We start from the raw sequence: 25502 nt of genomic DNA on the forward strand, positions 1-25502 counted from the left end.
TACATAAAAGACATAGATGAAACATAAAATAAAGAAATCCACCTGTAAGTCTGGATAACTTTGTAAATTTTGAAACATTTATAGTGTCATGCACGTGCATATAAATGTCGTGTCATGCATAGGTATATGTGTATATATATCATCATCAAGCCTCTGAGGGCATCCCATCATATCGTCTCGGCCACTGTGGACAACATCATCAGCATATACCAACTGATCAGGTGGTGGTGTGTATATAATACCGTAACCTATTTCCCATATCCCATATACATATATACATACATATAAATACGCGTATATAACGCCATCAGGTCATGGGTCAATGTACATGTATAAATGAATGACATGCATGAAAATATGCTAATAATCTCAATATTCATTTCGGATAAATTTTATCAGCTACGTATTATTCTGAAACCCATGAACAGAAGATATAATAATATGTCACATGGGGAATCAAGAACATAGAGACCCCTAGTATTTCTATGAATAGAGTCGCTAATGGAAATTGTGCGTTTGTTCGTTTCTTCTGTATAATTTGGATCATGCCAAAAAGAAAGAAGGAATAGCCTTAACATACCTGGAGTAGGGAAAAATTCGTATGATATTCTTGGAAAAGGTCGCACCGTACTCCCTTAGAATCACAAAATCTCACATTCCTACTGTGCTAAGAAATTTCGTTGGTTGAAAAAATCACGTTGTAGTGTTAGAAATGAATCATGTGAAATCACGTTGTAGTGTTAGAAATGAAGAAATCACGTCTGATTGTTAGAAATGAAAAGGTTAGAAATGAAATGTCTTGTATTCTTAACTATGAAAAGAGTTAGAAAAGTCTTGGTGAAGTTTGAAGAGATTATGACTATGCTTAACAGAAACGTTAAGAGAAGTGAGTTACTGAAGTTATGGAAAGTTTTTGTTAAAAGTCTTAGAATTAAAGTGTTGTTAAAAAATAAAAACATTAGGCATGATATGTCTTGTAACTAACATACTAGGTTGCCACATAATCCAAAGTGACTATGAGTCATTTATTTGGAAAGTGGTTGCTGCCACGTTTGGGGGGGGGGGGGGTTAATCTTATCTTATAATTTATTAACTAATTGGCTAATACTGTGTTACTCGGTAATTAACCAATTACCCACATAATTAAGAATTATCTCGAATTACTTAAAAGTTTACTCATTTTTAATACACCTTATACATCATACTATCATGGTCATATGGTACCTTGTATGGTACTAGACTATAAATATCGGGTATTATAGCTCGGACCGTATTTTATCCCAAATTGACAACCTTTAACAAAACTCATTTTCTTTAATTTTGTATACCCTTTATCCTCCATGGCACTTACTTATCGTTTGTTATAAATAGTATAAATACGTTAACCTCAAAATAATCTCACCCTCGCGTCTACGTCGATTAACTGAAGACGAAACTTTAACGTATGAAAATGCGAGATGTAACATCCTTCCCCTCTTAGAAACATTCGTCCTTGAATGTTTAACTCCCCATGATCTATATAACTTTGGTAGAGTCACCTTTGTAACAATACTAATACCAACTCTTCCTGTAGAAACTCAATAATTCAACGCCATATAGGACCACAATCATCAATAACGACAATGGCCTCACACGACCAATGATATAACTAACACAAGAATCCATACACGTACCTTAAGTTTGTGATGTCTCAGTCGGACCCTTCTCTGGAGTAGGAAATAAGTGAGGATATTTAGACTTTATGTCTTCCTCGGCCACCCAAGTTATTTCTTCCACATTGTTGTTTCTCCAAAGTACTTTCACCGAAGCTATGTCTTTAGTTCTGAATCTCTGAACCTGTCTGTCTAGTATAGCAATGGGGGTTTCTTCATATGATAGGTGCTCTGTGACCTGAACGTCATCAACTGACACGATTCTAGAAGGCTATCCAATATATTTACAGAGCATAGACACATGAAAGACTGGATGTACGGATTCCAAGTCTGAAGGCATGTCCAACTCATATGCTACCTGGCCTACCTTGCGTATGACCCTATATGGTCTAATGTACCGAGGGATAAGTTTTCCCTTCCTATCGAACCTCATGATACCTTTCATCGGTGATACCTTTAGGAATACCCAGTGGTCAACCGGAAACTCCAAGTCTCACCGTCGATTATCCGCATAAAACTTCTGACGACTTTGAGCTGCTAATAGCCTTTCCTGTATAAGCTTAATTTTCTTGATTGCCTGTTGTACCAATTCTGGTCCTACTAACGTAGTTTCCCTAACATCGAGCCACCCTATAGGCGACCTACACTTCCGTCTGTAAAGAGCTTCGTATGGAGCAATCTGAATACTGGAATGGTACCTATTATTATATGCGAACTCAATAAGCGGCAGATGATCATCCCAGCTACCTTTGAAGTCTATCACACAAGCTCGTAACATATCCTCAAGTGTCTGAATAGTACGATTAGCATGTCCGTCTGTCTGGGGATGAAATATTGTACTAAGATTTACTTGAGTCCCTATCCTTTTTGGAAGGACCTCCAGAAGTTAGATGTAAATTGAGCTCCTCTATCCAAGATAATAGATATAGGGACACCATGCATTCGTACTATCTCCTTAATATAAAGCCTTGCATAATCCTCTCCCATAACCTGCCGACGCAGCCCTACAATATTATGGACACATAATCGTCCTTGATATCTGAGGACCCATCTTTTGTAATTTCAAACAGTATCTTTTCCTTCTGAGGGGTGGTATCCCTATAATGAACTAACATAGGATCCTCGTACTGGCGTTCATTTACCTCAGTTACTAAAGAGGATGTTGTTGTATCCTGAATAGTAATTCCAATATCACCTGAGTCCAGTAACCGAACTCCAAGACTAGCTAGTTGATGAATCTCATGGGCTATTCCTCTCTTTTCTGGCTGTAAATATGATAGGCTACCCATAGATCTACGGCTGAGGGCGTCGGCTACTACGTTCGCCTTCCTCGGCTGGTATAAAATATCAACGTCATAGTCTTTAAGTAGCTCCAACCATATCCTTTGACGGAAATTCAATTTATTTTGCTTGAAGATATACTGGAGGCTCTTATGATCCATATAGATATCAACATGAATGCCATACAAGTAGTGCCTCCACATCATTAGTGCATGAATTACTGCGGCTAACTCTAAATCGTGGGTCGGGTAATTCTTCTCGTGCTTTCTTAGTTGTCTAGAAGAATAAGCTACAACCTTATGATGCTGCATCATCACGTAACCCAATCCAATGCGTGAAGCATCACAATAGATAACATAACCATCGGTCCCTTCTGGGAGCGTTAGAACCGATGTTGAAGTTAATCTGTCCTTCAATGCCTGGAAACTCCGTTCGCAAGCATTAGTCCACTGAAACTTAGCTACCTTTTGAGTCAACTTACCTAGGTATTCTAATCTTTTACAATTCATGAAATTACTCCTTTTAAAGGCCCAAACGTCATCCTTTATCTATCATAATTACGCCATTATTCCACTACCGGGGCAACATTCCATCTCTTCTAAATGCTACTGGTCTTGGACTCCTTTGAGTTCACTCAGGCTATGCTTAGCTTGCTATGACTTAGAGAAACCATCAGCTCTTTTATTTTCATGGACTTAATCCCAAGGACTTATCCATTCTCGTCACCTTCTCACTCACCTTTTCTTATCCTTATTCATGTCTTCCTAAAACCTTGTCGATCTACCATACTTTAGCTTGAGATACACATATCTATTTATACTTATTCGCAACCTTCCTTCAACTTGTTTGCACCATAGATTTTCTTATGTTATTCTGGAACATCAAGTGAGACATCACGTCTTCACACTACTTTTGTCAAAGGTGCTGAAAGCGAAGAAAATCCCTTTACAAGTTTCCTCTAATAATCTACAAAACCGAGAAACTACCCAAACCGAGAAAGCTACGAACTTCCGTCGGTGTCGTGGGTCTAGGTCAAGTCTTTACTTCCTCAATCTTTTGTGTATTAACCAAAATACCTTCACTTGAAATAGTATTCCCAAGAAAAGCTACAGAATTTACATTTAGAGAATTTTGTATACAACTTCCCTTTTTGTAGAACTTTGAGCACAATATGCAAATGATCTGCGTGCTCAGTTTTTTAATGAGAGTACACCAATATATCATCAAATAATACAATCATGAATAGATCTAGAAAGAGTCTGAACACTCACTTTATCAAGTCCATGAATACTATTGAGGAACTAGTCAAACTGAATGACAAGATACGAAACTCAAGTGCCCATATCTGGTCCTGAATGCTTTCTGCGGGATATCTTTCTCCTTATCCCTTACCTGAGGGTAACCGGACCTCACGTCTATCTTCGAGAAATACTTGGCACTTTGCAACTGACCAAATAAATCATCAATCCTTGGGATGGGGTATTTATTCTTGATTGTCACCTTATTCAACTGTCTATAATCAATACGCATCCACAAGGAACCATCTTTGATCTACACTTGATGTTAGCATAACAAAAAGACAACCAATCCATACCCATTATAATATCAAATTCTACCCAACCGAACACCACGTACCTTATCCTTATTTATTATCAAATCTATCACGGGCCATTACAGGCGACATCCATATATATAAGTAACAATATTAATACTTAACTCGCATAACTAATTTAGAAAAAGGTTTATATACATAGGGGTCGACAAGGCCGTATACATATCATACCCAAAACTATATACAGGATATTTTCTGCAAAACCTCTAAGTAAACATAACCATAATATATACAAGTCGGGACAGGATTCCCTACGTCCTAAAAAAACAACCTAACATATTTAGAACCCTGAATATGTAATACTCCAAGAAGAAGTGGAGCTCACCAACCAAAAGCTGACATCTAGAGGAAGTCTATAGTAGAGGGTCCTTGCCTCGTCCTATATGAGAGCCTCGATCAGACACACTTCGAAGCGGAATCTTCATATCCTAATCAGTTACCTTTCTCCTCATGGCCTGACTACTATCCTCTTCCGCATATCCCATAACATACACTAACGAACCTTGATTGACGGACTCCCAAGACTGTGGACTATCTGGAACCTCAGAAGAGCTGGTGTCCGCAAATACCTTAACATAGTTTTGAGCCTGAGGGGAACCCGGTTGTGCCAATCCATGCACCACTCCCCTTATACCCTGATCAATGGGCCTTGATAATGAAACTAAGGGCCTTGGTGAGGTTGGAACTCCCCTCACCTCATATGCTACCAGCGAAATCAAAACTACTCGAACGGATGACTCATATGCATCCTCGGATGGATCCTCCTCGATAAAACCCATGATCTCCGATGGATCTGACTCCATAGTGTAACTTATATCTCCTTATAACACCTTCGTTGCCTTCTAACCCATGCTAGCGGTTGTAGTCTTCGGAGGCATCGCTGAAAACGTAACATATCGTTAGGAACATGAATTTTTATATCGCACGTTCTAAGATAAGAAGAGAGGATAACATCCCATATGTCCTGTAGCCTCATGTCTATAAGTGTGGTGCACAACACACCCATAAACAATACTCTACTAGACACGGTCTGTAGACAACCCTAGGACAGAACTGCTCTAATACCACTTTTTTTACGACCCCAAACCGATGGGCCGTGATAGGTGCCCGAGTCCTACCTGTCGAACACCCTTAAACATGCGTCTAAGATATAAACATGTATAACATATGCGAGGAAAACCTGTCCGAAAGACATATGTACATATACATGCGAAATACAGTGGGCGAGCCGGCAGTGCTGCTATAAACAGCTATATACCCAAAACTGGAAGCCGACAAGGCCACATACTACCCCAACTATACATAACTGTCTACAGACCTCTAATAGAAATACAACTGTACAAATACGGGACTGAGAAACGTCATACCCATATATGTATACAAGCATATCATACCAAAATCAAAAGCAGCTACGGATCAAGTGGAGCACAGCAACTCTCACTGATCAAGGATCCTAAGAAGGGGGACCGTCAGCTTGCCTACCTGCACCTGCGGGCATGAAACGCAGGCCCCGGGAAATAGGGCGTCACTATGAATAATGTACTGAGTATGTAAGACATGAAAATCAGTACATAAAAGACATAGATGAAACATGGAATAAAGAAATCCACCTGTAAGTTTGTAGTGTCATGCGCGTGCATATAAATGTCGTGTCATGCATAGGTATAGGTGTATATATATCATCATCAAGCCTCTGAGGGCATCCCATCATATTGTCTCGGCCACTGTGGACAATATCATCAACATATATCAATTCATCTGGTGGTGGCGCGTACATAATACCGTAACCTTTGTCTCATATCCCATATACATACATACATACATTATATATATATATATATATATATATATATATATATATATATATATATATATATATATAAATACGCGTATATAATGCTATCTGGTCATGGGTCAATGTACATGTATAAATGAATGACATGCATGAAAATATGCTAATAATCTCAATATTCCTTTCGGATAAATTTTATCAACTGCGTATTATTCTGAGACCCATGAACAGAAGATATAATAATATGTCACATGGGGAATCAAGAACACAGATACCCCTAGTATTTCTATGAATAGAGTCGTTAATGGAAATTGTGCGTTTGCTTGTTTCTTCTGTATAATTTGGATCATGCCAAAAAGAAAGAAGGAATAGCCTTAACATACCTGGAGTAGGGAAAAATTCGTATGATATTCTTGGAAAAGGTCGCACCGTACTCCCTTAGAATCACAAAATCTCACATTCCTACTGTGCTAAGAAATTTCGTTGGTTGAAAAAATCACGTTGTAGTGTTAGAAATGAATCATGTGAAATCACGTTGTAGTGTTAGAAATGAAGAAATCACGTCTGATTGTTTGAAATGAAAAGGGTGGAAATGAAATGTCTTGTATTCTTAACTATGAAAAGAGTTAGGAAAGTCTTGGTGAAGTTTGAAGAGATTATGACTATGCTTAACAGAAACATTAAGAGAAGTGAGTTACTGAAGTTATGGAAAGTTTTTGTTAAAAGTCTTAGAATTAAAGTGTTGTTAGAAAATGAAAACATTAGGCATGATATGTCTTGTAACTAACATACTAGGTTGCCACATAATCCAAAGTGACTATGAGTCAATTATTTGGAAAGTGGCTTGCTTTCACGTTTGGGGGGGGGGGGGGGTTAATCTTATCTTATAATTTATTAACTAATTGGGTAATATTGTGTTACCCGATAATTAACCAATTACCCGCATAATTAAGAATTATCTCGAATTACGTAAACTTCTACTCATTTTTAATACACCTTATACATCATACTATCATGGTCATATGGTAACTTATATGGTACTAGTCCATAAATATCAGGTATTATAGCTCGGACCGTATTTTATCCCAAATCGACAACCTTCAACGAACGTATTTTCTTTAATTCGTGTACCCTTTATTCCTTTATGGCACTTACTTATCGTTTGTTATAAATAGTATAAATACGTTAACCTCAAAATAATCTCATCCCCGCGTCTACGTCGATTAACTGAAGACGAAACTTTAGCATATGAAAACACGAGATGTAATAGGACGGATAGCCACCAGTACCACCGGCTGGGCCACAAGAGGCGGGGATCGCGGTAGGGCTGCGGTGGGGGCAGAGGTGCAGCTCGTACAACAGCTAGGGCAGCGCATGTAGATCCACATGTTGCTCCGCTTGAGGAGCAGGTACTGGATACAGTTGAGCCATTTGGGCCAACTGAGGAACCAGTTGTGCCCATTGTGATTCCAGGCCTTCAGGAGCTTTGGATCAGATTCTGACTGTATGCATCAGCCTTGCTCAGGCAGTCTCTGTTACGGCCATAGCTGCCACTTCTCAGGCCGGGGAAGGTACTCAGAGTCCCGTCGCCCGTACTCCAGAGCAGGTGATGCAGGGACTTCAGACTTCGGGGGTGCTACCAGCCCTGCCGGTTACAGTTGCTCAGACCTAGGTGGGTCCCGTTAAGACTGATGATGAGTAGAGGAGACTAGAGATATTTGGGAGGCTTCAACCTCCATAATTTAGAGGGGCTGAGTCAGAGGATGCTCAGGGCTTCTTGGATAAGTGCGAGCTAATTCTTGGCACGGCAGGTATTCTAGAGACCAGCGGGGTCTCGTTCACTACCTTTTTGTTTACTGGGGTTGCCTTCAGATGGTGGGAGGCTTATGAGAGGTGCAGGCCAATCGGTGCAGCACCACATTCATGGTAGGAGTTCTCTATTCTCTTCTTGGAGAAGTTCCTGTCACAGTCTCGCAGGGAAAAGCTGCGCAGATAGTTTGAGCAGCTACGTTAGGATGGTATGTATGTGACCCATTACGAGATGAGGTTTTCCAAGTTGGCTCGTCACGCAGTTTGGTTGGTTCCCACTAAGAGGGAGAGGATTTTGAGGTTCATTGATGCCCTCACATATCAGTTGCGGTTGCTTATGACTCGGGAGAGGGTATCTGGTGCTACTTTCGATGAGGTGGTTGATATTGCTCGACATATAGAGATGGTTCATAGTTAGGAGTGTGAGGAGAGGGAGGCCAAGAGGCCTCAAGGTTTGGGTGATTTTGGTGGTGTTCCTTCTGGAGGAAGCCTACCATAGCAGGGGTTGTCCTTATAGACCCGCTCGAATGACTCATCCAGCTTATCGTGGTGCATCATCTATCCATGGATCATACAAAGCACATTCAGGTCAGTCATATCTCAGTGCTCTTCCAGCTCAGAGTTCATCATGTGCTCCTTTAGTTCAGGGTTCATCTACACCAGGTTCTTATAGCGGGTATTCTGGTTCTCGGGCCTGCCTCAGTACTTGCCGCCATTTTCCGAGAGGGGTTGCTTCGAGTGTGTAGCTTTGGGTCATATAAAGAGACATTGTCCCCGGCTTTCGGGAGGTCCAGCTCAGCAGAGAAATCAAACTATGACTTCAGCACCAGTTACTTCGCCAAATGCCCAGCCATCTAGGGTGGGGCTCAAGCAGCTAGGGGTCGCCCAAGAATGGGAAGCCGATAAGGTGGCAGTCAGGGCCGATTCTATGCTATTCCTGCTAGGCCAGATGTCGTTTCTTCAGACACAGTGATCACATGTATTATCTAAGTATGCCACATGGATGCTTCTGTATTATTTGACCCTGGTTCCACTTATTCGTATGTATCATCGTATTTTAATCATTATCTGGATATGCCCTGTGAGTCCTTAGTTTCATCTGTTCATGTATCCACGCGAGTGGGCGATACTATTGTGGTGGACCATGTATATCGGTCATGTGTAGTGACTATTGGGGGATTGGAGACTAGAGTTAATCTTTTATTGCTTGGTATGGTTGATTTCAACATGATCTAGGGTATGGATTGGTTGTCTCCATGTTATGTTGTTCTGGATAGCCACGCTAAGACTGTGAGGTTAGCAATGTCGGGTTTGTCAAGGATTGAGTAGAGAGGTTCTCTAGACTATGTTACCAGTAGAGTGATTTCACATTTGAAGGCCCAGCGGATGGTTGGGAAAGGTGTTTTATCTTATTTGGCCTTTGTGAGGGATGTTGGTGCTGATACTCCCACTATTGATTCTGTTCCGGTGGAGCGAGATTTTTTGGATGTATTTTCTGCAGACCTGCTGGGCATGTCGCCCGATAGGGATATTGACTTTGGTATTGGCTTGGTGCCGGGCACTCAGCCCATTTCTATTCCACCGTATCATATGGCACCGGCTGAGTTGAAGGAATTGAAAGAGAATCTTCAGGAACTTCTAGATAAGGGGTTTATTAGGTCTAGTGTGTCGCCTTGGGGTGCACCACCTATGTTTGTGAAGAAGAAGGATGGTACTATATGGATGTGCATCGACTATAGGCAGTTGAACAAAGTTACAATCAAGAACAAGTATTTGTTGCCGCGTATTAATGATCTATTTGACCAGCTTCAGGGAGTGAGGGTGTTCTCCAAGATTGATTTGAGGTCTGGGTATCACCAGTTGTAGATTCGGGACTCAGATATTCTAAATGCAGCATTCAGGACCCGTTATGGTCATTATGAGTTGCTTGTGATGTCTTTTGGGCTGACCAACGCCCCAACTATATTCATGCATCTGATGAACATTGTATGTAAGCCTTATCTCGACTCTTTTGTTATAGTATTCATTGATGATATCCTGGTGTACTCTCATAGCTAGGAGGAGCATGCCCATCATTTAAGGATTGTGTTACAACTGTTGAGGGAGGGGAAGCTTTATGCCAAGTTCTCCAAATATGAGTTTCTGCTTAGCTTAGTGGCGTTCTTGGGGAACGTGGTGTCCAGTGAGCGGATTCAGGTGGATCCAAAGATGATAAAGGTGGTTCAGAGTTGGCCTAGACCGTCCTCAGCTACGGAGATTCGGATCATTCTCGGCTTGGTCAGTTACTATCGTCGCTTCATGGAGGGTTTCTTGTCTATTGCATCGCCTTTGACCAAAGTAACCTAAAAGGGTGCTACTTTCAGGTGGTCGGATGAGTGTGAAGAGAGCTTTAAGAAGCTCAAGACTGTCTTGACCAAGGCTCCAGTTCTAGTTTTGTCTTCAGCTTCAGGTTCTTATATAGTGTATTATGATGCTTTTCGGATCAGTATTGGGTGTGTCTTGATGCAGAAGGGTAGAGTGATTGCTTATGCTTCACACTAGTTGAAGCCCCATGAGAAGAACTACCATGTTCATGATTTGGAGTTGGCTGCCATCGTTCATACATTGAAGATTTGGAGGCATTTTCTCTACGGTGTGTCTTGTGAGGTATTTATGGATCATCGGAGTCTCCAACACTTGTTCAAACAAATGGATCAAAATTTGAGGCAGCGGAGATGGTTGGAACTGTTAAAGGATTAAGATATCATCATTCTGTATCATCCTAGGAAGGCCAATGTGGTGACCGATGCCTTGATGTTACAACCCAAATTCGCATATCATAGATCACGCCGTAAGGTAATCGACGTAAATCCAAGAAGAGATTATCTTTGAGATGATAATAAGTTAATCCTATTGGTCTTAAACGATACAAGGGTGTATAAGAGTGGTTAACAAGTATTTGAAGTTAAGCTAATCAAGGATGTTGTAACCCGTATTTTCGGGTAACACTAGAGGTGATTAATTGTCCCAAGAGGTCATGTTTTAATGTATTTGAATCATATAATATCCGTATCATAAGTCTTGAAGTCAAGCGAGTTATGAAACAAAAGTCGATAAAAGTTGTCGCAACTTAGGTTTATAATTTTACTTAAACTTTAGGTCAAATGTTACTGCATTTTACTCCCAATGTACTTGGAATTATGGGGTGATCTACCTATCAAATTGAAGATCTATGAGTCTAGTTTCCAACGCATTAAACCGTTCGTCGATACGATCTCGAAATAGAGAGATATTCGCGTTTTCGCGAGAGTGCGCCAAGCTGCTCTCTATGGGGCCCACAAAGGCGGTTTAAGACATTTGGACATATATAAGATAACTCAACCCCGTTTTAAGTCATTATTTTTCAGTATATTCAGACCTTATAACCCTAAAAACAGTCTCTCAAGGTTCTCTCATGATCCAAGACCCAAACAAAGGGCAAACAACACAAATCAAATGTCGGGAATCCCGTGGCGCTAGTAAGTTTCTTGTTCTTCTTGTTGTTGCTGATTTTTGTGTTGTTCCAGCTCGTGTGGGAGGTTGTTTTAAGTGCTTTATGTTCTGTAAATACACCTTCAAGTTTTTAATATCAACCCTAGGTGATTTCAAGTCTTCTAAAGTAATTCTAGTGCCGAAAAACCCGAATTAATTGCTAGTTTCGCTTCCTTGTTCTTGTGGCAGAATTGAAGGGATATTTCGTAGAAAATTAAGGTCAAATTGGAGTTGTTCTTTCTGTTTAAAGGTAAGTGAACCTCTTACTCTATATATATTTAAGATTATCCAAGTTGCAGCTAAGTCGTTGAAGCTAGAACTTGTGAAATATATATCGAAAAGCTTGGTAGTAATGTTGTTGGTTGGTGGACTGTTTTGGAGGCTCAATATGATTATTAATGATGTTGTTTGGGCTGTTTGGTGATTGTATTGACTTGTGGGAAGTCATATAAATAGGGGAGGTGCTGTCCGTTTCATCGTAAAATAGGTTGTGGTCGATACATAATAGTTACGACGCTTAAACGATAATGATAGTGTCATTTATCTTATTGTAGACTAAGGAGTCGTGATATTTGCATAGCTTGAGGTTGGGCAGTATATACAAGGTATGTGAGGCTATCCCCTTCATTCTTTTGCACGACTCCGATTGTACATAATGTAATGAACGAGCTCCCAAAGATACTCTACTCTTAGAAGCTAGCAGTACTTACATTGCTGCCCTTCTTATGAAACGATTGATATTGATGTTACTTCTCTTATTCTTATATTATCAATGTTGTTGGTAGTTCCTGATTCTTATAAGATTCTTGATGAAGAGTTAATCCTAATAACGTGTACGAAGGATACCGACCTTACGTCACTCCGAAAGGTTCAAATTATGATTCCAACGAGTCCAGCATGCATCATATATATGTATCTATTTTACTCTACCGAGCCGCGCTATAGTCGGCCGGGTATGGCACCTATTGTGCAACCACTGATCAGTTGGGTTTTACCGAGCTCCACGTGGCCGGGTACGATTCTACCGAGCCCTATGATGGCCGGGTACGTTTTACCGAGCCTATTATGGCCGGGTACGATATGATGATGATGATGCCCACAAAGGCATATGTTTTAAACGTTTATGTATATATATATGTATGTATCATGTATTTCATGTCAGTAGCCCTCAGAGGTACCCAGATGTCACAGGTTGTATATTCCCTATCACTGTTTACATTATTGTTCTTACTTATGCTATTCTGCCTTACATACTCAGTACTTTATTCGTACTGACGTCCTTTTTATTTGTGGACGCTGCATGTCGTGCTGCAGGTCCTGATAGACGGGTAGACGCAGCTCCCCCATCACAGTAGGCTATCCGGTTCAGCGTTATTGGCAAGATCCTTTCTCCGGACTTGCCGTGGTCTTGGTATGCATTTTTGTTATAGACCTTATGGGTATGTCGGGGCCCTGTTCCGGCAATGTTGTAGCACTTATGTTCTTTTAGAGGCTCATAGACAGGTGTCGACTCATGGTAGCTCGTACCTTATATATAGTTTCTTGACAGTCTTGTCGTCCCATGTTATGTATGTTCATGACATTATCTTTCATTGTTGGATGTTCATGATCCATGTCTACCATTTATATTGATCTTGTCGGCCCTTAAAGATAATAAGGAAGGTTAGATAAAATGTACGTTGGTGCTCGGCAAGTATGGCCCGGGTGCTAGTCATGACCCTCCAGTTGGGTCGTGACAAACTTGGTATCAGAGCAAGTCTGTCCTAGGGGTTGTCTATGAGCCGTGTCTAGTAGAGTTTTGATTATGGATGTGTAGCGCGCCACATTTATAATCAGGAGGCTACGTGACATCTAGGGTTGTTACCTTCTTCCTGAATCTAGATCGTGCGTAGAGTTGAGTCGTAAGTGTTCATATCTAATATTCACCTTGTTTTCTTTTAGCGATGCCTTCGACTAGGAAGCAAGCGATTAGTAAACGGCTTGATACAGCTGTGGGAGAGGGTAACATTCAGGTGCCTCCAGCCAGAGCAGGCCAAAGTGAGGCTCAGAGTGAGATGCCGTCTCATACCTCTCCGTCTCCTCCAGAGGATATTAGGAGGCACCCAGTACATCCAGTTCCTCCGTCTGGCACTACAGACCACGATATGCGCAGTGCGGTGCAATTGTTGACTAGCTTGGTAGCTGCTCAGGCTCAGAGGCAGAATACCGGTGCTGCTGATAAACCGGTTAGTGCGAGAGTTCGTGATTTTATTAATCTAGACCCTCCAGTGTTTACCGGATCAGACCCCAAGGAGGACCCACAAATATTTATTGATCAGATTCATCGTACATTGCGGGTTATGCATGCTAGTGATACGGAGGCAGTAGAGTTGGCTTCTTATCGGTTACGGGATTTAGCGGTTTTCTGGTATGATAGTTGGGAGAGATCTAGGGGTCCGAACGCTCCTCCAGCCGTGTGGAAGGAATTTTCTGAGGCCTTTCTTCGTCACTACTTGCCAGTTGAGATACGACGAGCTAGAGCTGATAAGTTCTTGAACCTTCGACAGGGTAATATGAGTGTACGAGAGTATAGTATACAGTTTGATTCTTTAGCAAGGTATACTCCCCATATGGTGGCCGAGATGAGTGATAGGGTGCACCTGTTCGTGAACGGGTTGGGACCACATCTGATAAATGAGTGCACAACAGCCTCCTTGGTAGAGGGCATGGATATTTCCCGTATTCAGGCTTATGCCCAGACCCTTCAGGATCATAAGTTATATGCTAAGCTCTCTAAATGTGAATTCTTGCTGAACTCAGTAGCATTCCTTGGCCATGTGATATCTGATGAGGGTATTAGTGTCGACACTCAGAAGATCGATGCAGTGAAGAATTGGCCGAGACCTACAACACCGTCAGAAGTCCGCAGCTTCCTGGGGCTAGCAGGATATTATAGGCGGTTTGTAGAAGGGTTTTCCTCTATATCAGCACCATTGACTAAGTTAACACAGAAAACTAAGTTCCAGTGGTCTGATGCTTGTGAACATAGTTTTCAGGAGCTAAAGAATCGATTGACATCCGCGCCAGTGCTCACTCTCCCAGAAGGAACAGAAGGTTATGTGGTATATTGTGATGCCTCAGGTATAGGTTTGGGGTGCGTATTGATGCAACGTGGGAAGGTGATTGCTTATGCATCAAGACAATTGAAGAAGCATGAAAAGAATTACCCGACTCATGATTTGGAATTGGCTGCAGTAATATATGCTTTGAAGATATGGCGGCACTACTTATACGGCGTCCATGTTGACATCTACACAGATCACAAGAGTTTACAATACATCTTCAAGCAGAAGGAGTTGAATTTGAGGCAGCGTAGGTGTCTTGAATTACTGAAAGACTACGACATCGAGATATTGCACCATCCTGGTAAAGCCAATGTTGTGGCAGACGCTCTCAGCCGTAAGTGAATGGGAAGCTTAATACATATTGAGGCAGGTAGACAAGGGTTGACCAAAGAGCTTCACCTGCTGGCCAATATGAGAATCAGATTGTTGGACTCTGATGACGGAGGTGTTACTGTACAGAATACAGCAGAATCATCTTTGGTAGCCGAGGTAAAAGCACGGCAATATGAAGATCCTACCTTAGTAAGATTGAGAGAGGGAATTCAGCAGTGTAAGATTACAGCTTTCAAGATCGGAGGAGATGGGACACTAAGATACCAGGGCCGATTATGTGTACCTAGTGTGGCAGGGTTGCGAGAGAAGATTATGATTGAGATTCATCAGTCCCGATATTCTATCCATCCTGGCTCGACAAAGATGTATCATGACGTTAAGGAGCAGTATTGGTGGGATAACATGAAGAAGTCTATTGCAGAATTTGTAGCCCAGTGTCCTAATTGTCAACAAGTAAAGATCGAGCATCAGAAACCCAGTGGATTGATTCAGAATATAGAGATTCCGACCTGGAAATGGGAGGTGATTAATATGGACTTCATTATTGGATTACCTCGCTCTTATCATAAGTTTGACTCCATCTGGGTGATAGTTGATCGACTTACAAAATCTGCCCATTTTCTACCAGTTAAGACAACTTACACGGCTGAAGATTATGCGAAGTTGTATATCAAGGAGATTGTTAGGCTTCATGGTGTGCCGGTATCTATTATATCAGACCGAGGAGCTCAATTTACGGCTAACTTTTGGAGGTCTTTTCAGAAGGGTTTAGGCACACAAGTAAATCTCAGCACTGCATTCCATCCGCAGACTGACGGACAGGCTGAACGTACCATCCAGATGCTTGAAGATATGCTACGAGCATGTGTTCTAGATTTCAAGGGGAATTGGGATGACCATCTGGCACTTATAGAATTTGCCTACAATAATAGCTACCATTCCAGTATTAAAATGGCCCCGTATGAGGCACTGTACGGGAGGAGATGTAGATCACCAGTTGGATGGTTCGAAGTCGGTGAGACAGAATTATATGGGCCAGATTTGATTCACCAAGCCATTGAGAAGGTGAAAGTGATACAAGAGCGACTGAGGACGGCACAAAGCAGGCAAAAGTCTTATTCCGACGTCCGACGTCGTGATCTGGAATTTGAGGTTGGTGATTGGGTTTTCCTGAAGATCTCGCCGATGAAGGGTGTTATGCGTTTTGGGAAGAAGGGTAAGTTGAGTCCGCGGTATATTGGGCCGTACAAAATTCTTCGACGAATTGGACAGGTTGCTTACGAGTTAGAATTGCCATCTGAATTGGAATTTGTCCACCCGGTATTCCATGTATCTATGTTGAGGAAATGTATTGGAGACCCTTCTCGGGTCATCCCTATCAAAGATGTACAAGTTACAAAGGATCTATCATATGATGAAGTGCCAGTGGCTATATTAGATCGACAAGTCCGCAAGCTGAGAACAAAGGATGTAGCTTCCGTGAAAGTATTATGGAGGAACAAGAATATAGAAGAAATGACATGGGAAGCAGAAGAGGAGATGAAGTCTAAATACCCTTACCTATTCCAGAGTGAAGATAACGAGGATGCCGGGGGAAAGAAGGACGCATTATAAGGTGAAACGGCTCTATGAGATAAGCAATAGCTTGTGAATACTCTTTTTTTAATACAAAATGGTGATATGCAGATAATGTACATATCCATAATGCTTTGTATAGTCTTGTATGGCCATAGGTTGGGTTTAACTGCTTGCAAGTTTGGCTAGTGTCCATTTTATAAGGGAAACTCAGCCGGAAATCTCCGTCGGAATCCACGATGAGTTAGACACCCCATAAACCCTTACATTCGAGGACGAATGTTCCTAAGGGGGAGAGGATGTTACAACCCAAATTCGCATATCATAGATCACGCCGTAAGGTAGTCGACGTAAATCCAAGAAGAGATTATCTTTGAGATGATAATAAGTTAATCCTATTGGTCTTAAACGATACAAGGGTGTATAAGAGTGGTTAACAAGTATTTGAAGTTAAACGAATCAAGGATGTTGTAACCCGTATTTTCGGGTAACACTAGAGGTGATTAATTCTCCCAAGAGGTCATGTTTTAATGTATTTGAATCATATAATATCCGTATCATAAGTCTTGAAGTCAAGCGAGTTATGAAACAAAAGTCGATAAAAGTTGTCGCAACTTACGTTTATAATTTTACTTAAACTTTAGGTCAAATGTTACTACATTTTTCTCCCAATGTACTTGGAATTATGGGGTGATCTACCTATCAAATTGAAGATCTATGAGTCTAGTTTCCAACGCATTAAACCGTTTGTCGATACAATCTTGGAATAGAGAGATATTCGCATTTTCGCGAGAGTGCGCCAAGCTGCTCTCTATGGGGCCCACAAAGGCGGTTTAAGACATATGGACATATATAAGATACCTCAACCCCGTTTTAAGTCATTATTTTTCAGTATATTCAGACCTTATAACCCTAAAAACAGTCTCTCAAGGTTCTCTCATGATCCAAGACCCAAACAAAGGGCAAACAACACAAATCAAATGTCGGGAATCCCGTGGCGCTAGTAAGTTTCTTGTTCTTCTTGTTGTTGCTGATTTTTGTGTTGTTCCAGCTCGTGTGGGAGGTTGTTTTAAGTGTTTTATGTTCTGTAAATACACCTTCAAGTTTTTAATATCAACCCTAGGTGATTTCAAGTCTTCTAAAGTAATTCTAGTGCCGAAAAACCCGAATTAATTGCTAGTTTCGCTTCCTTGTTCTTGTGGCAGAATTGAAGGGATATTTCGTAGAAAATTAAGGTCAAATTGGAGTTGTTCTTTCTGTTTAAAGGTAAGTAACCTCTTACTCTATATATATTTAAGATTATCCAAGTTGCAGCTAAGTCGTTGAAGCTAGAACTTGTGAAATATATATCGAAAAGCTTGGTAGTAATGTTGTTGGTTGGTGGACTGTTTTGGAGGCTCAATATGATTATTAATGATGTTGTTTGGGCTGTTTGGTGATTTTATTGACTTGTGGGAAGTCATATAAATAGGGGAGGTGCTGTCCGTTTCATCGTAAAATAGGTTGCGGTCGATACATAATAGTTACGACGCTTAAACGATAATGATAGTGTCATTTATCTTATTGTAGACTAAGGAGTCGTGATATTTGCATAGCTTGAGGTTGGGCAGTATATACAAGGTATGTGAGGCTATCCCCTTCATTCTTTTGCACGACTCTGATTGTACATAATGTAATGAACGAGCTCCCAAAGATACTCTACTCTTAGAAGCTAGCAGTACTTACATTGCTGCCCTTCTTACGAAACGATTGATATTGATGTTACTTCTCTTATTCTTATATTATCAATGTTGTTGGTAGTTCCTGATTCTTATAAGATTCTTGATGAAGAGTTAATCCTAATAACGTGTACGAAGGATACCGACCTTACGTCACTCCGAAAGGTTCAAATTATGATTCCAACGAGTCCAGCATGCATCATATATATGTATCTATTTTACTCTACCGAGCCGCGCTATAGTCGGCCGGGTATGGCACCTATTGTGCAACCACTGATCAGTTGGGTTTTACCGAGCTCCACGTGGCCGGGTACGATTCTACCGAGCCCTATGATGGCCGGGTACGTTTTACCGAGCCTATTATGGCCGGGTACGATATGATGATGATGATGCCCACAAAGGCATATGTTTTAAACGTTTATGTATATATATATATGTATGTATCATGTATTTCATGTCAGTAGCCCTCAGAGGTACCCAGATGTCACAGGTTGTATATTCCCTATCACTGTTTACATTATTGTTCTTACTTATGCTATTCTGCCTTACATACTCAGTACTTTATTCGTACTGACGTCCTTTTTATTTGTGGACGCTGCATGTCGTGCTGCAGGTCCTGATAGACGGGTAGACGCAGCTCCCCCATCACAGTAGGCTATCCGGTTCAGCGTTATTGGCAAGATCCTTTCTCCGGACTTGCCGTGGTCTTGGTATGCATTTTTGTTATAGACCTTATGGGTATGTCGGGGCCCTGTTCCGGCAATGTTGTAGCACTTATGTTCTTTTAGAGGCTCATAGACAGGTGTCGACTCATGGTAGCTCGTACCTTATATATAGTTTCTTGACAGTCTTGTCGTCCCATGTTATGTATGTTCATGACATTATCTTTCATTGTTGGATGTTCATGATCCATGTCTACCATTTATATTGATCTTGTCGGCCCTTAAAGATAATAAGGAAGGTTAGATAAAATGTACGTTGGTGCTCGGCAAGTATGGCCCGGGTGCTAGTCATGACCCTCCAGTTGGGTCGTGACACTTGAGTAGGAAGGCACTAAGTATGGGTAGCCTTGCATTCATTCCTATTGGTGAGAGATCGCTTGCAGTTGATGTTCAGGCCTTGGCCAACCAGTTTGTGAGATTGGACTTTTCGGAGCCCAGTCGGGTTCTAGCTTGTGTGGTTTCTCGGTCTTCCTTATATGATCGCATCAGAGAGCGCTAGTATGATGATCCTTATTTGTGTGTCCTTAAGGACACGGTTATGCCAAAGATGTTACTATTGGTGAAGATGGGGTGTTGAGGATGCAGGGTCGAATTTGTGTGCCCAGTGTAGATGGCTACGTGAGTTGATTCTTGAGGAGGCCCACAGCTCACGGTATTCCATTCATTCGGCTGCCGTAAAGATGTATCATGACTGAAGGCAGCACTATTGGTGGAGAAGAATGAAGAATGACATAGTGGGGTTCGTAGCTCGATGCCTTAACTGTCAGTAGGTGAAGTATGAGCATCAAAGACCAGATGGATTGCTTCAGAGACTTGAGATTCCGGAGTGGAAATGGGAGCGTATCACCATGGATTTTGTAGTTCGGCTCCCATGGACCTCGAGGAAGTTCGATGCTATTTGGGTGATTGTGGATCGGCTGACCAAGTCCATGCACTTCATTCTAATGGGGACTACTTATTCTTCAGAGCGGTTGGCTGAGATTTACATCCGCGAGATCGTTCTCCTTCATGGTGAGCCAGTGTCCATCATTTTAGATTGGGGCACGCAATTTACATCACAGTTTTGGTGAGTCGTGCAGCGAGAGTTGGGCACTCAGGTTGAGTTGAGTACAACATTTCACCCTCAAACAGATGGATAGTCTGAGTGTACCATTCATATATTGGAGTACATGTTACGCGCTTGTGCCATTGACTTTCAGGGTTCATGGGATCAGTTACTGCCGGTCGCAGAGTTTTCCTACAACAACAGCTACCAGTCGAGCATTAAGATGGCTCCGTATGAGGCTTTGTATGGGAGATGGTGTTTATCTCCGGTGGGTTGGTTTGAAACAGGTGAGGCTAGGCTTTTGGGTACTGACTTGGTTCAGGATGCTTTGGACAAGGTTAAATTGATTCAGGATCAGCTTCGCACGCTGCAGTCTAGACAAAAGCGTTATGCCAGTAGAAAGGTTTGTGATGTTGCTTTTCATGGTTAGGGAGAAGGTACTACTCAAGGATTCGCCCATGAAGGGTGTTATTAGGTTCGAGAAGAAGGTAAAGTTGAGCCCTCTATATATCGGGTCATTTGAGGTACTTCAGAGGACAGGAGAAGTAGCTTACAAGTTTGCCTTGCCACCTAGTTTGTCAAGCGTGCATCCAGTGTTTCATGTTTCTATGCTCCAGAAGCATATCGGCAATTCGTCTCATATTTTGGATTTCAACATGGTTCAGTTGGATGGTGATTTGACTTATGATGTGGAGCTAGTGGCTATTTTGGATTGGCAGGTTCGAATGTTGAGGTCAAAGAACATAGTTTTAGTGAAGGTGCAGTGGATAGGTCAGCCAGCTGAGGAGGCTAATTGGGAGACCGAGCGGGAGATACGGAGAAGATATCCACACCTATTTGAGACTCCATTTACGTTTCTAGACATGTTCGAGGATGAACGTTTATTTAAGAGAGGGCGGATGTAACGACACAGCCAGTCATTTTGAGAGTTGTAGCCCTGCTCCCCCATTTACTGCTCATTATCTACTTTATAACTGTTATGTGACTTGTCGGGGTAGTCGGTTCGGCTCTAGAGGGATTTCGGAAAGAATTGAGACATATAGTCTCAAAGTTGGAAGCTTAAGTTGAAAATGTTGACCAAATGTTGACTTATGTGTAAAGGAATCCGGAATGTAGTTTTGATGGTTCTATTAGCTCCGTTTGGTGATTTTGGACTTAGGAGTATGTCCAAATTGTAATTTGGAGGTCCGTTGTGGAATTAGACTTGAAATGGAAAAAGTTGGAAATTTGGAAGTTTAACCGAGAGTGGACTTTGTGGTTATGTCACGCCCCGAACCTGGGGGCGAGACCGGCACCAGGTACCTCACCTATCCTTGCGTACCAACTTGCGACTAAGGGAATCTGAACATATAATGTCATACTTTGGCCATGGTCCACATTGCAAGACAATTTGCGAAGCAAAATATAAAACTAAATAGAAACCAACGCTGACTAAACATCAATATAAAGTTGGGCCGGCAAGGCCGTCATAACTACTACAGCTGACAAAGCAACAAAATATACATACAAGGCCTACAATCCCAACATACTGCACTAACTGATATGTTATGTCTATAAGCCTCTACTGATGAATGTACCGTGATCGGAACAGGGGCCTGACCTACCCATAATCTACATACATATATACACAAGATGTACACAAAACTTCTAGACCCGGCAACTCCGAAAGACGTGGAGCTTACCGATAAATCTGAACTCGGGCAACACCTACTGAGGAGGTCTACCCGCCTGTCTGTCTAAACCTACACGCATGAAATGCAACGTCCCCAGAAAAAGGGACGTCAGTACGAAATAATATACCAAGTATGCAAGGCAATAAAAAAACTCAAAGCTGAAACTGAACTGATAATATAATAACTGAAAGTAACTGGGAGTCAAAGATGATCTGGAGATATAGTTACCTGCTGATACTGACTCAACTCTCTCAATATAGTAAGTAAAATAAGTGTCCGGCCCTATAAGGCTCGGAATGTGTAACTGCTCCGCCGTAGTAGGCTCGCTCATAGGCACTCTGCCATACTAGGCTCTATATCTCGGCAATTCTGGGCTCGCTCATAGGCGCTCGACCACAGTAGGATCAGTATATAACTTACAATCTGATCAGAGGTTGCCCAATAGGGGTCTGCCCACCGATAGCTCGATGGTGGGTAAACTACTATAATATTGTATATATATATATAGACCCTCTGCTCTCTTGACTAGAAGAAGATAATACTCAATTGAATATGAAGTCTCGATAAGGGAAAATACTATAACTTATGAGACTAGGATAATATATAAATTCGGGAGTATGTACATCTCTTTATGCCTCGTTATCAAACGCATGTAGTTACGAGATCATGCCAAAATGAAGGAAGGGCTTAACCTTAACATACCTGGAGTAGGAAAAAATCGGTATGATATTCTTGAGAAGGATTGCACCGTACTCCCTTAGAATCGCAAAATCCCGTTGCTATTGTAATATGGAGTCTCGTATGAATTTCCAAATTCTCTCACCTTCGTTCTTGGCTTTGCCTCTATGTATAACTCCCTTACCAAATGAATTTTGATATTAATTCAATATAAGTGTAGGGATGACTAATATAACTTCCCTTTCTAGTCTCACTTATTCATAGTTCTGTGAGACATATGCCACTAGTTTGTAATGAACTTATGAATCCTTCTTCTTTAGATTGTCGAGACATTTTACACAAGAAAATGAATGAAAATGATCAAGAAGATGATGAGAAACAAAGGCAAATAAATGACAAAGTCCAACTATGGAGATCTCTGAGTTTAGGATATTTTGTTTGCAAGGAATGGCTAAGGACATTATCCAAGTGTCCTCCTAATTTAATTGCCTAAGTTAAGAGTCACTATTAACTTTCTCCACTTGCTTCCATGGGGAGGGTGGTGGGGGGGGGGGGGGGGCTTTGTCCCCACTTACAATTATCCATGAATCCTTGATTACATGGTTAATTTCCCATCAAACCAATAATTAATTAATTACCCACGTAATTAAGAATTATCTCAGACTACTTAAAATACTACTCATTTTTAATACACCTTATACATCATACTATCATAGTCATATGGTACCTTGTATGGCAGTAGTCCATAAATACGGGGTATTATAGCTTGGACCGTATTTTATTCCAAATTGCCAAACATCGACGAAACTCATTTTTTTCTATTTGCTCACCCTCTCTCCTTCATGAATTTACTCATCACGTGTTTGAAATAGCATAATGCTTATAATCCCAAAATAATATCATTCCCGAACTTACGTCGATTAACTTATGACGAAACTTTAACGTATGAAAACGCAAGATGTAACATACTTATCCCCTTAGAAACATTCGTCCTCGAATGTTTATTCTTAGAGACTTTGGGATAAGTTTTCCAGAGTCTCCTCCGTAGGCAACCAGAAAATATACTATACATGCCACACATGGCCAATGTCTACAAATAGTAACATTTGGCCTCACACAGCTGTCCATTATAAATTCTGAAAGTCAAGAATAAGAGCTTACATGATGGCATGCTGGCCTGAATAGAACTGTGCTGAGGTATCCCACCTTGAGCCATATCTTCAGTTTGAAATAGGTGGGGGTATTTTGACTTCATTTCTTCCTCTGCTTCCCACGTCATCTCTTCCATATTCTTGCTTCTCCATAAGACCTTCACGGAGGCTACCTCCTTATTATGTAGCTTGTGGATTCGTCGGTCTACGATGGCAACCAGAATTTCCTCATATGACAAGTCCTCTGTAATCTGTACATCATCTGTGGGCACAACTCAGGTAGGATTTCCAATGCACTTCTGTAACATAGATATGTGAAAAAACGAATGGACAAACTCCAATTCCGAGGGCAATTCTAACTCATAAGCTACTTCGCCCACTCTTCGAATGATACCATAAGGCCTAATATATCGTGGGCTAAGCTTGCCTTTTGATGTTTGGCATATTTCGATATGTGTTGATGTTACTTTACCCATGCTTTAACCACTTTTTGATGTTATTTAATCTTTAAAACACCCAACATGGTGTAATTATTGGTTTGATGACTAATTAAGTTATGTGTGACGATTTAAGGTGTTCGGAGTGCAAAATATGAAGAAAAGGTGGTTTAGCTAGAGGAAGAAGGGTTGGATGCGTCGCATCCAACCTAGGAAAACATCATCCTGCATGCAACCTTAGCAGTGAAGTTGTGCCATCGCGTCCACCATCGCATGCGAAGCTGAGAAATAGAGGACAAGGTGGATGCGTCGCATCCGCCTTCGCAGGCAAAAATTGAAATGGAGGACAAGGTGGATGCGTCGCATCCACCTTAGCATCAATCCCTGAAGCCGAATTGGACTAGGAATGGGAGAGCTTTGGCCCACGACTTTTGTACGCAATATATAAGCTAAAAACGCCTCTTTTAGGTTATCTAACATATTGGGAAGAGAAAAAAAAACCAGGAAAAAGCTGTGAAGGCCGGAATTCATCAAGTTTCATCTTTCTCCCACCAAACTTAGTAATTTTTATGTTTCTTTGTATGATTTGTTGTTTGGCTACCATGTCTATGTGGAGCTAAACTTCACGTTCTAGGGTTGTGGTTCTTTCATGACTATTGTTATTCGGATATTGATTTTGACTTCTTGATTTATCATATTAGTTTATTTATTCAATCTTGCGCTTAATTATTTAATTGCTTGATCACCAATTGAATATTATCTACGAATCTAGAATTGAACTCGAAAGTGGGAATTCTATATTGCATATAGGATTGAGTAGGGCAAGTTCTTGAACTCGGGCATCGGGGAACGGATTCGTGGTTAGGATAGACATATACCTAATTACCTTGCTTGGTTGATTTACAGGAATTATAAATGCGTTCTTGTTGATTCTAACTCCATAGACATATAGGCGTTAGGTTAGCTTGAATAGGCGAGTAAGAACTCGACAGATTCTTATGAGCAATATTAACCCTGTCAACCAATAAGCTAGATAAATTAGTCGGTCAATTCAATTGAAGAATACAATAGGATTGTTAGATAGACCATAACCCTAGATCGTTTTCATTACATTGATATCATTAAAATCTGCTCTTCCTCTGTTCAAAGTTTATTATTTATATTTTTCTTATTTAATTAGTTAGAATAAAATATTTTTAGATTTAATTCTTATTTAGATAATTAAGATAGTCTAATTTAGTTAATAGTTAATCATAAGTCCTCGTGGGTTCGACATCCGACTTTTAGTCACTTTATTACTTGACGACCGCGTATACTTGCGTGAGTGTGTTTGGTCGCAACACCTTTCTTGCCAAACCTCATCACGCCCTTCATAGGTGACACCTTTAAGAATACCCAGTCATTAACACC

The 25502-nt window shown here is 41.1% G+C and overlaps 2 protein-coding genes across 2 annotated transcripts; both read left to right on the plus strand.

Annotated features, from left to right (window-relative positions):
• Nucleotides 1–9532: 9532 nt before the first annotated feature.
• LOC138899305 (uncharacterized) lies at nt 9533–16653 on the plus strand (the record flags this gene model as incomplete). The annotated part of the gene is made up of 5 exons (XM_070185463.1): nt 9533–9857; nt 10302–10423; nt 15331–15554; nt 15906–16337; nt 16437–16653. Coding segments are annotated over exons 1-5 (1320 nt in total), but the record flags the coding sequence as incomplete, so codon positions are not given.
• Nucleotides 16654–20052: 3399 nt separating this feature from the next.
• LOC138899306 (uncharacterized) lies at nt 20053–21058 on the plus strand. The gene is made up of 2 exons (XM_070185464.1): nt 20053–20174; nt 20506–21058. Exons 1-2 carry the CDS (start codon nt 20053–20055, stop codon nt 21056–21058), a joined length of 675 nt encoding a protein of 224 aa, XP_070041565.1.
• Nucleotides 21059–25502: the final 4444 nt, after the last annotated feature.

Source organism: Nicotiana tomentosiformis, chromosome 9, assembly GCF_000390325.3.
Source record: "Nicotiana tomentosiformis chromosome 9, ASM39032v3, whole genome shotgun sequence".
NCBI classification, from domain to species: Eukaryota; Viridiplantae; Streptophyta; class Magnoliopsida; order Solanales; family Solanaceae; genus Nicotiana; species Nicotiana tomentosiformis.

Coding starts and splice junctions, on each gene's coding strand:
- LOC138899306 (XM_070185464.1), top strand. CDS start 20,053: ATGGGGACTACTTATTCTTCAGAGCGGTTGGCTGAGATTTACATCCGC. Junction 20,175..20,505: donor CAATTTACATCACAGTTTTG/GTGAGTCGTGCA, acceptor AAATTGATTCAG/GATCAGCTTCGCACGCTGCA.